Source organism: Hemicordylus capensis, chromosome 5 (genome assembly GCF_027244095.1).
Source record: "Hemicordylus capensis ecotype Gifberg chromosome 5, rHemCap1.1.pri, whole genome shotgun sequence".
NCBI classification, from domain to species: domain Eukaryota; kingdom Metazoa; phylum Chordata; class Lepidosauria; order Squamata; family Cordylidae; genus Hemicordylus; species Hemicordylus capensis.
The window spans coordinates 44,857,664-44,872,511 of NC_069661.1; the positions used below are offsets into that span (position 1 = coordinate 44,857,664).

General features: G+C 45.5%; 1 protein-coding gene across 1 annotated transcript in view; it reads right to left on the bottom strand.

The window, feature by feature from the left end:
- Positions 1-14,848, bottom strand: part of PRDM5 (PR/SET domain 5) — a 177,789-nt gene that overhangs the window by 77,139 nt on the left and 85,802 nt on the right. The window contains exon 12 of the mRNA XM_053258589.1: positions 8,269-8,429. Within this exon, the coding sequence (XP_053114564.1) occupies positions 8,269-8,429 (161 nt within the window). The remainder of the gene's footprint in view (positions 1-8,268; positions 8,430-14,848) is intronic.

Genomic DNA, 14,848 nt, shown 5'->3' on the forward strand with positions numbered 1-14,848 from the left:
ACATGCTGCCCTGTCGATTGACGTAGGCCTTTGCCGTCATATTGTCTGTTTGGATCGTCACCAAGCAACCCCCAATCACTGGCAAGAACCCCTTGGGAACATTGAATATGGCCAGCAATTCCAAATAATTGATGTGCCTCTCCCTGGAGGACGAATGTCCACTCAGGCGAAATCCCTCCAGGTGTGCTCCCCAACTGAACTCTGACACGTCGGTCGTAAGTACCCATTGGGATTGGGGAGCTGGAAGGGGGCGCTGACATTCAGATGTCTCAACTCGGCCCACCATGCCGCAGTTGCCAGCACCCTGCAGGGGTATGTGTGTGTGATCCAAACATCCTGGATCCCGAAGGGGATCAAATATGTCTAAAAACTACCCCTGAATTATTCGCATTCGAAGGTGCACGTGAGGTGGTACGTAAGTGGCAGCCACCATATGCCCCGGTAGGCACTGCACCGAGCACATAGTCTGTGGGCCTCCAGCTAAGAAAGCGATGGCCAGCCTCCAGAGAGTACATATGAGGGCTTTGAATTGATAGGGGATCTCCCCAATCTGGAAGCGCAGGAAGCACCGGTGCTGAGGGCATATCGAGACGTGGTAGTACACATCTTTTAAGTCTAGAGAGACCATCCACATGTCCTTTTCCAAGATGTTCATAATAGTCGGTACCGACAGCATCCGGAAACATTTGTAGATTAAATGTCTGTTCAGGGCCCTGAGGTCCAGTATAGGACGCTGACCTCCATCCGGTTTCGGCACAATAAAGTACCAGGAATAGAAACTGGGACTCTCCGTGCTGGCGACTCTCTCAATCACATCCTTTGACAGGAGAGAGGCAACCTCCTCGTCCAACTCTGGAGTGCATGGAGTGATTACAACTCTGGACATGGGTGGTGTCCCGCAGAACTCCAGGGCATAGCCCAAATGTATTATTGTAAGGACCCACTGGTCCAAGGTCACTCTTTCCCAGCTCACCAAGAATGGGGCCAGGCAAGTCCTGAAGCACCCCAAATAATTGCTTCTTTTGGAAGGTGTTCGAGCGCTATTTCTGAAAGGCCAGCTTACTAGGCTGGGAGCCTGACTTGTATCTCAACCGGAACTTGTTGCCATGAAAGGAACAGTCAGATAGAGACTGCTGTTGAGAATGGGTCTTCTGTGGTTGATAAGGCAACCACCTGGTAGTTTTCTGTGGTTTGGTGGTTGACTATGAATATGACATGGATCGCGCTGTGCCCCTCAGTTTCTGAACTTTCTGGAGCGTATCGTCCGCCTGCTCCACAAAGAGGCTAGAGCCTTCAAAGGGCAGGTTCTCGAACCTAGCACGGGCTTCATAGTTCAATCTCAATGAACTCAGCCAAGCGTGTCATCGTAGTTTCTCGGATGTGGTCATCACCTTAGCTGTGCATTCTTCTGAATGCCGAGCCAAGTATAGCTTCTGTTTTGCCACCTCTATGGCCTTGTGGAGGAACACCTTAGCCGGATCCCGCTTGTCCTGAGGCAGAAGATTCAAGAATGGACCTACTTTCCCCCGCAGAAAGTGGTTATAGTGGGTTTTATAAGCTTGATAATTGGCCACCCTCAAGTGGAGGGCTGAGGCTGAGTACAGCCGCCTCCCAAAAGTGTCCAACTTTCTGCCCTCTTTGTCATTCGGTGCCGACTGTCTGTGACCCGTGGTCCTTTGCAGGGATGCCTCTACTACAATCTAATTCGGAGTGTGATGATTTTTCAGAAAAGCTGTATCATGCTGCAGTTGCACCTCCAAGTGCCTATTAGGCTGAGAAAGAGATGCCAGCTTCTTCCAATGACCCTGCATGACCCCCAAGAATCCCGAGTTCAGGGGTAAAGCAGATGGTACCTTGGCCTCCGAATTGATACAGCTGAACAATGGGTCCAGTTCCCCTTTCTGCTGTGTACCGAGGCGCACACCAAGGGCCGAAGGCATGCAGGCCACATATGTAGAGTATTGTTTCAGGTCCTCCGATGGGGAAACAGGCTTTGAATCCGACTGGATGTCGAGTGGGGATGACCCCCAGGAAACAGCTTCAGATTCCTGAGAGCTAGTATCGCTCTCATATTCTGACTCTGGAGGAGCCAAAGAGTCTTGAGCCAAGGACATTGGACCCGTAGGGGAGCCCAGTTTGCTTCTCGGATTACCCGGTACCAAAGCAGGAAGCTCTGCAGGAAGCACCTGGACAGGCACAGCAGTCTGTTGTGGCACAGGAGCCAAAGAGGGTGGTTCGCATCACTCATTTTGATCCCTAGGGGAGCACTGCGGTGAGCAGGAACGCAGCCTTCCTTCCGAATGCGAGGGGGGCTCATGCCAACCCTGTACAGCTCCAGGTTTCCCATACAAGGGGCCTTCTGGGTAATGAGGGCCATATCAGGGCCTAACAGTCTGAATAGTCCGATCGATAATCCATTTGACATTGACTACATGACCCAAAGTCCCAGCGCCAAGCGTCATAAGAAGGCTCAACCTCACCCAAGGGAGAATGGTGCTCAGATGCCCAGTACTGATCCCAATACACAGGCTCATGATGGTCCCAGGCCCAATCTTGTCTGTAATTGGAGGAGCGTTCTTCCAAGTCCCAACGGGCACTTCGGTCCCAAAGAGGGATGTGCTCCTGGCACCTTCGAGAAGACGAATGATACCTAGAGGAATAGGCCTCCACTTCCGATGAAGCGTATCCAGGCTCATCCGACACCACCAAGCATTCTCTACTCAAGCCAACCTGAGCAGGAATCAAGTTCAGCGAATCCTCCTCCAAAGTCGAGCTAGGCTTAACCGAGACTGAAGACGTCGGGGTAGGACGACCCGAATCCACTTTAGGTTTCTTAGCCACTGGGGCCTCCAACATAGGAGCTGAAGAGGCCTTCTTCTTCTTTGGTATTGGAGGGAGATGTTGACCTGCTGGCTAATCATGGGACAGCTTTGACTTCTTCTTCCTTTTCAGTATCGACGCCACGGGAATCGAGGAAGACTTCGGTACCACGGGCGTGGAACGCTTAGGGAGATCTTCCAAGCACACAGGCTCACTTGAAGCCGCCGCTGGAATAGCACTAGGGAGTGCCAAAACCGGTATCAACTCCAGATTTTCGGCCTCCACAAGAGCAGACACCGAACACTCCGATTGCACCGATGAAGCCATTTTAACGGATCGCTTCAACAATAAGGCTTCCGACGAACAGAGAGCCAGATCCCACAGGGCTGTGTGCAGGCGAGAAGCCCCATTTTTGTGAGCCTGCTTCATAAACCTCTGACAGTGAAGACAGGTCTCGACAATGTGGGATTCCCCCAGGCACAGGAGAAACTCGGTATGAGTATCAAGGGAAGGGATCTTAGATCCGCAACGAACACATTTTTTGAAGTTCGTCATGCCCGGCATACACGCCATATGCCGGCCACCACACTCTGTCCTGGCTGGGATCAGAACTCCAAAGAAGGGGGAAACCCGCACAAAATCAAAACACCAAGAAAAAAAATGCTACTATGCAAAGAAATAAAGGAAAAAAGAAAGAAAATCAAAGAAGCAGAGAGAAAAACAGCAAGGGGGATAGATAGATACTACTCGTTGTTGAGCTGCAGACTCCACGATGCTTACTGAAGCGTGGACGATGAAAGACTGAGGGGATGAGGAATGGCGCGGCCACATATAGCGCCTGGGGGGGGGGGTTCCTGCCCAAAGCAGGAGAATTGAGCTTGTTAGGTTCCGACAAGGTCTCTGCGCAGGCACATAGCCCATTTGTCTAAAAGACAGAGACCACATAGAAGAACAGAAGGTTCCATGTTCCCTCCCTGGCATCTCCAAGATCGAGCTGAGAGAGACTCTTACCTGCAACCTTGGAGAAGCCACTGCCGGTCTGTGTAGACAACACAGAGCTAGATGGACCTATGGTTTGACTCAGTATATGGCAGTTTCCCAAGTTCCTAATGCAAGCAAATCTAAAGATATTTAAGTCCCTTGATTTAAAATGGTGAAGGTGCAGGCATACAATTTCACCATCAATTCTGAATAGCTATCATATTGAATATTAGGTTTCTGGCAGTGGCAGCCAATGAGAATGAGCAGTGGAAAGTTACTGTATTTACCCAAATACAAGATGACCCTGAATACAAGTCAACCCTGATGGCCCCGTTGAGGTTAAATACCAGTTATCTCTATGTTTAAACAAAAGGAAGAGAACTCTGAATTTAAGACAACCCCCTGATTTCTAATATCAAAGAACTTGGGGGAAACTTAGTCTTGAATTCAGATAAATACAGTAAGAGGCTGCTGCTGCTTCCTGAGGCTATTCACACGATGAGAGAAAATCGGGCTAGTGGAGGCTGGCCCAATTTTCTCCCATCGTGAGAAGCACCAGGCTCGGCTGCAATCGCCTGGGCAGCCGTTTCAGCCGCCCAGGGTTGGCTGGGTGTTTGTGTGTCAATTGCCTGGGCGAAAGTGGGCTTAGCTCGTTCTTGCCCCTAACCCGCTAATGGCGATTGTGAGAATTGCCTCCCTGTGTACTTCTTTGCTCAGTTCAAAGCCAAGACCTCCAAAGCCCTAACAGTTTAGGATCTAGGTACCTGAGGCTTGGCTGTAAACTGTATTTTGGGGTTCATTTGGTTAAATTATTTCATTTTGCTTGTAATTTTTTTAAAAAATTGTTTTTATTTGGGATTTGTATTGGGGTTGTTTTGTTGTTGTAGTAAACCACCCTAGAACCTATCTATAGGAGAAGGGGAGTGTATAAGATATGAGAAAGAGACAGTCAGACAAAGGGCATATGCAAGCTCAAGGCCTAATCTTGATCTCTCCATGAGTATAACCATAGAGGGAAATGTAATCCAAATGGTTACTCCATTTTATGCGTAACAGATTTTTATATTTTGTATTTCCATATGGTTAATTTTCCTTGCAAATCCAGAATCATTAGCAGTGGAATCAAAATTATGTTTCGCTTTTGGACTTGTCCATTCTCAGTCATGCAAGGTAACAGAGAAGATGACCTTCCTGTGGTTTCTTCCAATTCCAAGGATTCCTGCATCACTATGGATAAACAATGTCTGTATTTACTCTCTTTATTGAAAGCCAAGGCTTACAGAGAGAAGAAGAGACAATGTTGACTCAGCTCATCTTATCAAATGCAACAGCACACAACCATAATGGAATCAAAGTTAAGACAAATACAAACTGGTCAATACTTCACTCTTCAGACTATGGCCTTCATCATAAGAGGGCATAAAACTTACAATGGCTTTAGAAAATGAAAGAGTTCAATATTTTCCACAGATGCCATCAATCTTGTGCCTTTTTTCTGAATAAATAGTTGCTGGTTCAAATATGAAGACAATACTGTGGAACTGTAGAAATTGTGACTTACTCCAGCTTTTCACACACACTTCTGGGGCCCTGATTAAGGTGGGCAGTTTCTACAATCTTAAAATTAAGTAGGTACTGAAGTTATAGTTCTCAGTCCAGACACTGCAGAACTTCTGCAGAAGTTACTTTAAAAGAAACATGATGTTTACAACATAAGTACTTTCCTCAGATGGCAAGTTGCATTAGTTTTTCCACAAGTTAGCTGAAGAACAGATTTACATTTCTCTAGCCACGTGCTGATGTACTCTTTTCTCCCATAATGGAATATCTTGTGGTAAAATGCCATTGTGCAGTGTAAAGATCTCTCACTCCCCCGCCCAACTTCAAGTTGAAAATCACAAAAATGTGATTTTTATGGAATTTTATTGTATTTTAACTTTTGTAAAATGCCTTAGGATGTCTTATGAAAAACGATATAAAAATTCAACAATAAATAAATAAGTAATATCTATCTATCTGTCTATCTATCTATCTATTTATTTATTACATTTATATCCCACTCCTCCTCCAAGGAGCCCAGAGTGGTGTACATGGTTACCCTCACAACAAGCCTGCTGAGAGATGCATGACTGGCCCAGAGTCACCCAGTGAGTTTCATGGCTGAGTGGAGGTTTGAACTCAGGTCTCCCCAGTCCTAGTCCAACACTGTTGAATAACCGAGCTATGTTCCTTGGGTGGAATTAATTAATGAGATGTAGTCAAACTGCTGTTATTGCTGGCTACTCTGCCTTACTATGGTCACTCCTAAACACTATTGTCAATCCTAAATACATTTGGCCAGGATCCAAACAGGTACCATGTTCCTCAAGGGGATTTTGGACTTGAGTTAATTAAAGAGGTACCACCACGCTAACGCTACATGGAAAACTACTTTTGAAACTGAGTAGAGTCTCATGAAGAAGTATTCTTTTCAAAGAAAAAAAGGCCCACTTCTACATTTGCCAAGATATAGCCAAGTCCTGGAATCCATCAACCTACAGCATATATGGTATATTAATGGACGTACTGGACTTGCGACCTACAATGACTAACCAGAACCTACAGGATAAATATAATCCCATGACCTCAATCAAAAGACCTAGAAGCCACAGCAGCTATTTCAGCTGGCTTCCACCATGGTCTTAATTGTAATGCATTGTGATATGGTACAGACAGAAAAAACTGGTGAGAAGATTTTTGTAATGAACTATAGAGTAGAAGAGGAATGGCCAACTTGAGGCTCCACAGCTGCCGTTGGCCTACAGCTCCCAGCATCCCCAGTTAAAAAGGCTGGGGATGATTTGGGGTGGGGAGGGGGGAGTGATGTTGAGCTATGCTATCCCAGTCTAATGGTATACTGTGTACTAATCCTCTGACAGAAGTGAGCAAATGTGCCAAGTTGTGCATAAACAGCATGCCAACAGTTCTTTAGAAATTTGGTTGAAAAGATGAGCATACATCATTAGGCATTATCAACTTGATTTCAAACAGAATAGCAAGGGTAAGATGACTAAACTACTAATCCTACTGACAATTTTAGTTTAGAGAATTTCACATTTGATCCTATTTGGAACAGGCTCTAACTCTCATTTTGTCAAGGAAATCCCTAACTGTTATAAATGTATATACACTCATCACTCCCCTGAGAGTGACCTTAACTTGTATGGTGCACATTATAGATTCCTTTATGTTTCTATAAATGGTATAAGGTTTCAGAATGCAACAGGCCAATATACATTTCACTCCCTTGCACTGGGGAAATGAATGCAAAATTCTTGTGGATTAAGAAAAGTCTGTTTAGAAATATTATACGTTGGTTAATGATAACACTGACAGGTCCCATAGAGAAAACGATTAACATACTTTGAACATACTCCATGCCAATATCAGCAGCTTGAAGAATTTGTTAAGAAAGTGGCAGCAGCTTCAGTAAGGGACTCCAGGATGGAAGGATTTTGAGGAGAGCCTCTTTATTAGCAGTAGTATTGGTGGCAGTACTGTTTATTGATTTACCCTACCTTTCTAAAGTAAAGTGTGCTGTCGAGTTGGTGTCGACTCCTGGTGACCACAGAGCCCTGTGGTTGTCTTTGGTAGAATACAGGAGGGATTTACCATGGCCATCTCCCGCATAGTATGAGATGATGCCTTTCAGCATCTTTCCTATATTGCTGCTGCCTGATATAGGTGTTTCCCATAGTCTGGGAAACAGACCAGCGGGCATTCGAACCAGCAGCCTCTGGCTTGCTAGTCAAGTCATTTCCCCACTGCGCCACTACCTAATTATAAAAGGGGACTTACAACAGCAAAACAATAAAATGATATCTTAACAAACCCTAAAACAGGCTAAAAACAGACTAAAGCTGGGGTTGGCAACCTTGGCTCCTCAGCTGTTGCTGAACTACAACTACTGCCATTCCCAGCTGCAGTAAATTACAGCTGGGGATGATGGGAGTTGTAGTTCAGAAGCAGCTGGAGAGCCATGGTTGCCTACTTTGGACTAAAGCAAGAGCAACAGCAGTTGAATTCCGATCAGTAACTTCATTCTAAAAAAGGCAGATGAAATAAAGCAGACCCTGAATTTAACACGACCTCTCAAATTCTAACATCTAAAATTTGGAAAAATGCTAGTCTTGGATTAAGTAAATTCAGTATATATATTCTTTTCAGTTTCATTTGGCTTCTTGTCTATACAAACATTCAATAGCCTACTTTATTAAACATATGTTATAAAATAAGAATATATTTATATATGAATGAATCTTTTCAGCCATTGGAATGAAAACTATTTCCATCTATTCTTAATTCTGCATATGATCCTTTACCAACTCTATTTAGTTCTCTGTAAATGGAATAGCAAGTTCTGTAGAAGCCGACTACAACAAGCCTATTGCAATGATAGCATTTCTAAAGATGACAGGTTGTACTTACTTTTTTATGACTTTTAAGCACAGAGGGTGTCACAAAGGCTTTGTCACACAAATCACATTTATATTTCTTATGGCCATCATGAACAACTTGAATGTGAACGTTCAGTGTGTCCTTTCTTTTGAATGTAGCATCGCAATGATCACACTTAAAAGTCCTTTCGCCTAGGTAACAGAAAAGGAAGAAATAAAGATATGTTAATAGCAGAACGAGTTTAACCTCACTGTGGTACTGTATTTATAAATCTACAATATCATCACACTGGTCCATGTGTCGGTGTTTGACAGAATGTCGGCAGAAGGCTCCAGGCACATCTACCTAGCTAATCGGGCATTTTTTGTGGGCTTGAAGTATCACGGCTGAAATGCGAACCCTGAGCCCATTCAATGGAGAGGCCAGAGAGGGAACTGACTTGCTGCTGCACTTTCTGAATACAAAATCCATTTTGTGCATATCCCTAGAGCACCTGCTTAGCACACAGCAAGTTCCAGGCCCAATACGTAGTATCTCCAGGTAGGAGTAGAAAAGACTCCTGTTTGAAACCCTCAAGAACTGCTGTCAGTCAATGAAGAAAACACTAAGCTAGATGGACCAAAGGACTTCCAAGACAGAGAGGAGCTTCCTGCATGAATATGTATACAGAACATGGTCATCTTAGTGCAGTTGCTGTTAGGAAATGTCATATTGTCTAAATGTCATTTGTCTAAACCAGGCCTGCACAACATGCGGCCTGGGGGCCGGATGCGGCCCGCGAGGCCTTTTTTCCTGGCCCCCGGGGCTATTTCCTCTTCCTCCCCCTGCTGCTTAAAAAACACCTCCTCAAAAAAAATTCCAGCCGCTGCACGGCCGAGGAGATGGCTGCGGGGGTGCGGGTGTTCTTCCTTACCCTTCCCCACGGCAGCAGTGGCGCACAGCGGCAGAAACCAGAGTGACACTTGGGTCTGCTATTTGGCCTGGTGTTGCTTCCCAACTGCGAGGCGTGCCTGCGCAGTTAAGTCTCTTAAGTCTCTCTCTCTGTCTCCCCCCCACCAAGACTGCGCCATTCTCTCTCTCTCTCCCCCCCCCGACCGCTCCATTCTCTCTCTCTCTCTCTCTCTCTCTCTCTTTCCCTCCCTCCCACCAAGACTGCTCCATTCTCTCTCTCTCTCTCCCTCCCACCAAGACTGCTCCATTCTCTCTCTTTCCCTCTCTCACCCACCAAGACTGCTCCATTTTTTCTCTTTCTCTCTCACCCACCAAGACTGCTCCATTCTCTCTCTCTCTCTCTCTCTCTCTCAGGCCAAGCCTCCTGCTGCATCCTTTCCATCTTTCTTTCCCCTTCTCCATTCTTTTCCAAAATTATGAGAAGAGGTTCTCATTTTTGTTTTCCTTAAAAGTGTTCCATGTTTTGTGTGATGATTTGGCAGAGGTGGAAAGGAAGAACAATGCATTTTATTATGTATTTTGTACAGATTGTATAATATTTATATTATTAGGATGAATTTTAATTCAACTTATTTCATATTAATTTAAATCAATCTTGGCCTGCCAGAACATCAAAAGTTAAATATTGATTAAATTCATTCTAAATTCATTTTTCATTCATTTCACTTTAATTCAGTTGATTGGTTGATTGATTGATATTAAGTGTTACTCTAATAATCAGCACCCTAGGAATTGACCTTGGCCCCCATGAACCAAGTCACGGTTGGTTTCGGCCCGCCAGGTCATTTGAGTTGTGCAGGCCTGGTCTAAACCTTAGGAAGCCTGCATTCAATGTGCACTCCAGATGCTATCTGGGAGGTGCTTCCCTGTCCCTGCCAAAGAGCACATGAGCCGAGAATGTTGCACATGTTTTCGCAATGAAGACTGAAGTTAGCAATAAGAAAACTGAGCTGAAGTTTGTCATTGTTATTAATTTCCCTGGGTGTGATTGACCATTTGGAACCCTTTTAAAATGTAAACTAGAATGAGCAGCAGACAGACACATACTATTGTGAATGCAACAAATCATTTATGGACAATAAAATGGAAAAAAATGGAAGTACATATAGTACTTTTATCGTATTACATTATATTTATTGGTTTTGTTTATTGGGTGTTATTAACTTATTTTATTGCATTTTTCATTGTCAGTCACTTTGAGATCTCATTAAGAAAAGTGGGCCATTAACTTCAGAAATGAATAAACGACTGCCATTTTCAGTCTGCTGTTGTACCACGGGTGGAACTTGCCATTTTACAGGATTTAGCTTACCCCATACAAGGTCAGCTGCTGAACAAGGGAATCGTTCAATATTGACAGTATATAGCTACAAGCACTATTTCATTGTACAAATAATGCACAGAATGCGACATTTTCTTCTTTTCTGTATGCATTACCATTGCTATTTTTCACAGGGTTATCTAGAATCCCAAATCTCCCCTTAACTTACAAGCTTGGGCACAACAGAAACAGCTGTTCAACATTAGCTTGCAGCCATCAAGGGTGCCAGAACCCTGGCCTCAGGAGGCAACCAGAACTTCAGCATGGTGGAACAGTTGCTAACATGGCCAGGAAAGCTCACATCATCTACTACAGAGATATGCAGAGCCTAAACCTATCAGCAAGGAGATCCTGGAATAGAGACCTTGGAGCCTGGACTCACAACAGCAGTTCCCTCGGGTCTGATTCCCCAGATGGACTGACCCTCTCTGCACCATGACCATAAGAATGTAAGAACATCCCTGCTGGATCATGCCCAAGGCCTATCTAGTCCAGCATCCTGTTTCACACAGTGGCCTGCCAGATGCCTCTGGGAAGCCCACAGGAAAGAGCTGAGGGCATGCCTGTTGGAAATCTAGCTCCAGATGGCATTGACCTTTTGCACCAGTAACCCTAATGACCACTAGGGGCATTGCGAGTAGAGATAGATAGGTAGGGAGGCAAGTCTCATGATCGGTGAGACTCGTAGTAAAGGGGTTAGTGGGGAGAACGGGCCTAGCCCCCTCTCCCCACAGACGATCACCAGGCAGCCTTGGGTGACCGGATTGGCTGTCCACACGACTGCCGGCTCTATGACGTCATGACGGAGCCAGTGGGGGCTGAGGGGGCCACATGGCCCCCAGGAGTTCCAGGATGCCCCGTGCAAGTACGCAGGTCATCCTGGAGAGATCCCTGAACCCAGGAGGCAGCAGGCTCCCTTAGCCCGCTTTTTGGCGATCGTGAGAATCGCCTCAGGGTCTCCTTCTCTTTCCTGTTTATCTCTGCCTCTATGACACCTCTATGGACAGAATGTACTCAGGAACCTCCTGGGAGTGACTTCCTTCTTCTTCCCAGAATGCTTCTAGCTCGCTCACTCTCTGAGCACCATGCTTCTTATAGATCTCTCTCTGACTAACATGTAGCCAGCTGTTAGATACAGGTCCTTTCCTATCAGCATGTACTTCTGAATAAAGTAGATTAGTTTAACCTTACATGAATCTCCATGCTTATAATTTACAAGCTGTTGCCCCGAGACTCTGTTAACTTCTGCTGTAATGGGAGCTCCTGAAATACTCTGCTATAGAAGTAATTACCCCTCAACAATGCCCTCACTCCTACTGTTACTTCCCTGCAACTGGTATGTAGAGGCATCTCCACCTCTGAGGCTGGAGGTGGCCTATAGCCCTCAGACTAGTAGACATTGATAGACCTCTCCACCATGGTCTAAATTCATCTTAAAGCCATCCAGTCTATTGGCTGTCACCACATCTTGTGGCAGGGAATTCCATAGGTTGATTATGCACTGTGTGAAAAAGTACTTCCTTTTCTCAATCCTAAATTTCTTGGCAATATGTTTCAAGGGATGATCCCTGGTTCTGGTGTTAAGTGAGAGGGAGAAAAATCTCTCTCTCTCTCTCAACTTTCTCCACACCATGTATGATTTTATAGACCTCTATCATGTCACCCCTCCATCGTCCTTTTTCTAAACAGAAAAGCCCCAGGTGTTGTAGCCTTGCCTTGTAAGGAAGGTGCTCTAGGTCCCTGACCATCTTGTCCTCTTCTGCACCTTTTCCAGTTCTACAATGACCTTCTTAAAATATGGAGATTAGCAAGCTACTCACCTGGATGGTGGGTGAAGTGGGCATCTATGGTAGGATTGTGTTCAGAATTGCTGTTCCAAATTGAGAGTGACTCTGAGACCTGGTATCCAGCACATAGTGTAGACCAGGGGTGGGGAACCTTGGCCCTCCAGCTGTTTTGAACTACCAGCATTCCCAGCCATGTGGCTGGAGATGCTGCGAGTTGTAGTTCAAAAACAGCTGCAGGGCCAAGGTTCCCCACCCCTGGTGTAGACCAACAGATAGAGGTCCTCTCCATGTTGCTGCCCTGCACATAGCATCCAGTAGGACTCCTTGGAGTAAGGCTGTTGAAGTTGCCATGGCCCTTGTTGAATGAGCCCTGATGGTGTGAGGTGAGGTATATGCCAACTTGATCACAGACATGATCCAGCCTGAGAGGCGTTGACAGGGGACCTGTTTTCCCTTGCTAGGTCTCACAAAGCACAAAAAGAGCGCTGTGGTCTGTCTGAAGGAGCGTGTCCAATGGAGGTGAAAGGTTAGTGAGTGTTTAAAATCTAGGGCACGCCAGGTCCGTTCTGCTTCAGAGGATGTCATGGGGAAGAATACAGGTAAACAGGTATCCTGCAATATATGGTACCTTTGTTAAGCATCTAAACAGAGGAGTATCTTGTCCAGTTGAAAGGACAAGAATGGACTGTCCACTCAAAGAGCATGGAGTTCTGCCACTCAATGGGCCGATGTAATTGCTAGCAGAAATGCTGTTTTCAGGCTAAGGTTTTTAGGAGGGCATGAGGCCATGAGTTTGAATGGCTTGTGCATTAGGGACGTGAGGACTAATCACTAAGCTTAAAAAATCCCAGTTTAAAATCCCAAGGAGGAGTCAGGGGAAATAAGTACATCAGCCCTTTGAAAAAACATTTAACTGGTTCCATGGAGAAGATGCAAACATGTGTGGTGTAGGCTGCAACAGCTGTCAGATGAACTTTCAAGAAAGCAACAGATAAACTCAACTTCTTTAAATGTAACTTGTAAGAAAGTATGAACCCAACTGAAGCCACTCTGGGGCTAATCCCATTTGAGTTGGCAAAACCTGTAATGTGTTTCCACTTTGCCTTGTAGAAATATCTTGTGAACAGCTTCCGGGATGCTTTGATGACGTCTGGGACTTCTTGGTCCTGTATTCCCACGGAAGGAACTGCCAGGCTATGAGATGAAGGTTCTCCACAAGTGGGTGGAACAATGTTCCTCATTCTCTGGTAAGTAGGTTGTAATGCTTGGGCAGGGGTACATGCTGTGCCTTTGACAGAGTTAGTTAGGAGCATGGAGAACCATGCTCGGTGTGGCCACAATGGCCAGATTTGATGGTGAAGGCACCATTCCTACATGTTGATCGCGAGTTAGGACAGGGTTCAGGATTGCGTGCCACACTGATGGTTTAGGTAGGATTTGACTGTCACATTGTCTGTCAGGATGAGCACAGACTTCTCCGCTAGGAGTCATAAGAATGCTCACATGGCTTACCAAATGGCAAAGAGCTCCAACCAACTGACGTGATAGGCGAGTTTGAGGCTGGGCCAATACCCTGTTATGCTTCGTCCATTACAATGCACACCCAACCAGAGTTGGACGCATCTGTCATCACTGTGGAGTAGAAATGGGGGAGCCCTCCTGCAGGTTGGATTGTTCTGTCCACCAGCAGACTGAGTGCTGTGTCTCGGCAGGTATGGAAAATTTGTCTCAAGGGTGGCTCTCCTGTGGATGGAACGTGTAGAGGAACCATTCCTGCAATTGACTCATCCAGAGTTGTGCCAAGGGTAGGATGGCTGTAGTAGAAGCCATGAACCCTAACATTTTTTGTATGCAGTTAATTGTGTGGGTTCTTGTGCAGGGAATCTGCTGTGCCATTGCCCAGATGCTGGCACTCCTATATTGTAGCAATATCACTAGCATGGTTGGAGAGTTGAGGATTGCCCTGATGATTTCAATAGACATTGTGGGAGTAAGTTTTGATTTCGCCCAGCTGACACATAACCCAAGTCTGTCTATTAGGTGTAGGGTCATCCGGGTGTGTTGACGCAACTCTTGTTCTATTTGTGCCACTAGGAGCCAATTGTCCAAGAATGGGGAAAGACAAGTGGATTGTTGATACAGATGTGCAACCACCCCAGCCATATACTTGGTGAACACACATGGGGCTGTTGAGAGGCCGAACGGGAAAACCTTGTATTGGTAGATCCTGTTTCCTATGCAGAACTGTAGGTATTTCCTGTGGTTTGGATGAATAGAAACATGAAAATATGCATCTTTGAGATCTATTGAAGCAAACCAATCATTTTGGAACCACAGTTGTAGGATGGGATTGAGCACAGTCATATGGAAACGATGGCACTGATGAAATGGTTGAGGTTATGTAAGTCTAGAATGGGTCTCAGTCCTCCATCTCCAAAGTAGAACTCTCAATTGATGGTGTGGTGCATGGCTTGGATGGCACCCTTTCTCATGAGGTTGTGTACTTCCTGCAGTAAAACTAGTGTGGGGGGTTTACTTTGGATCCCCAAAA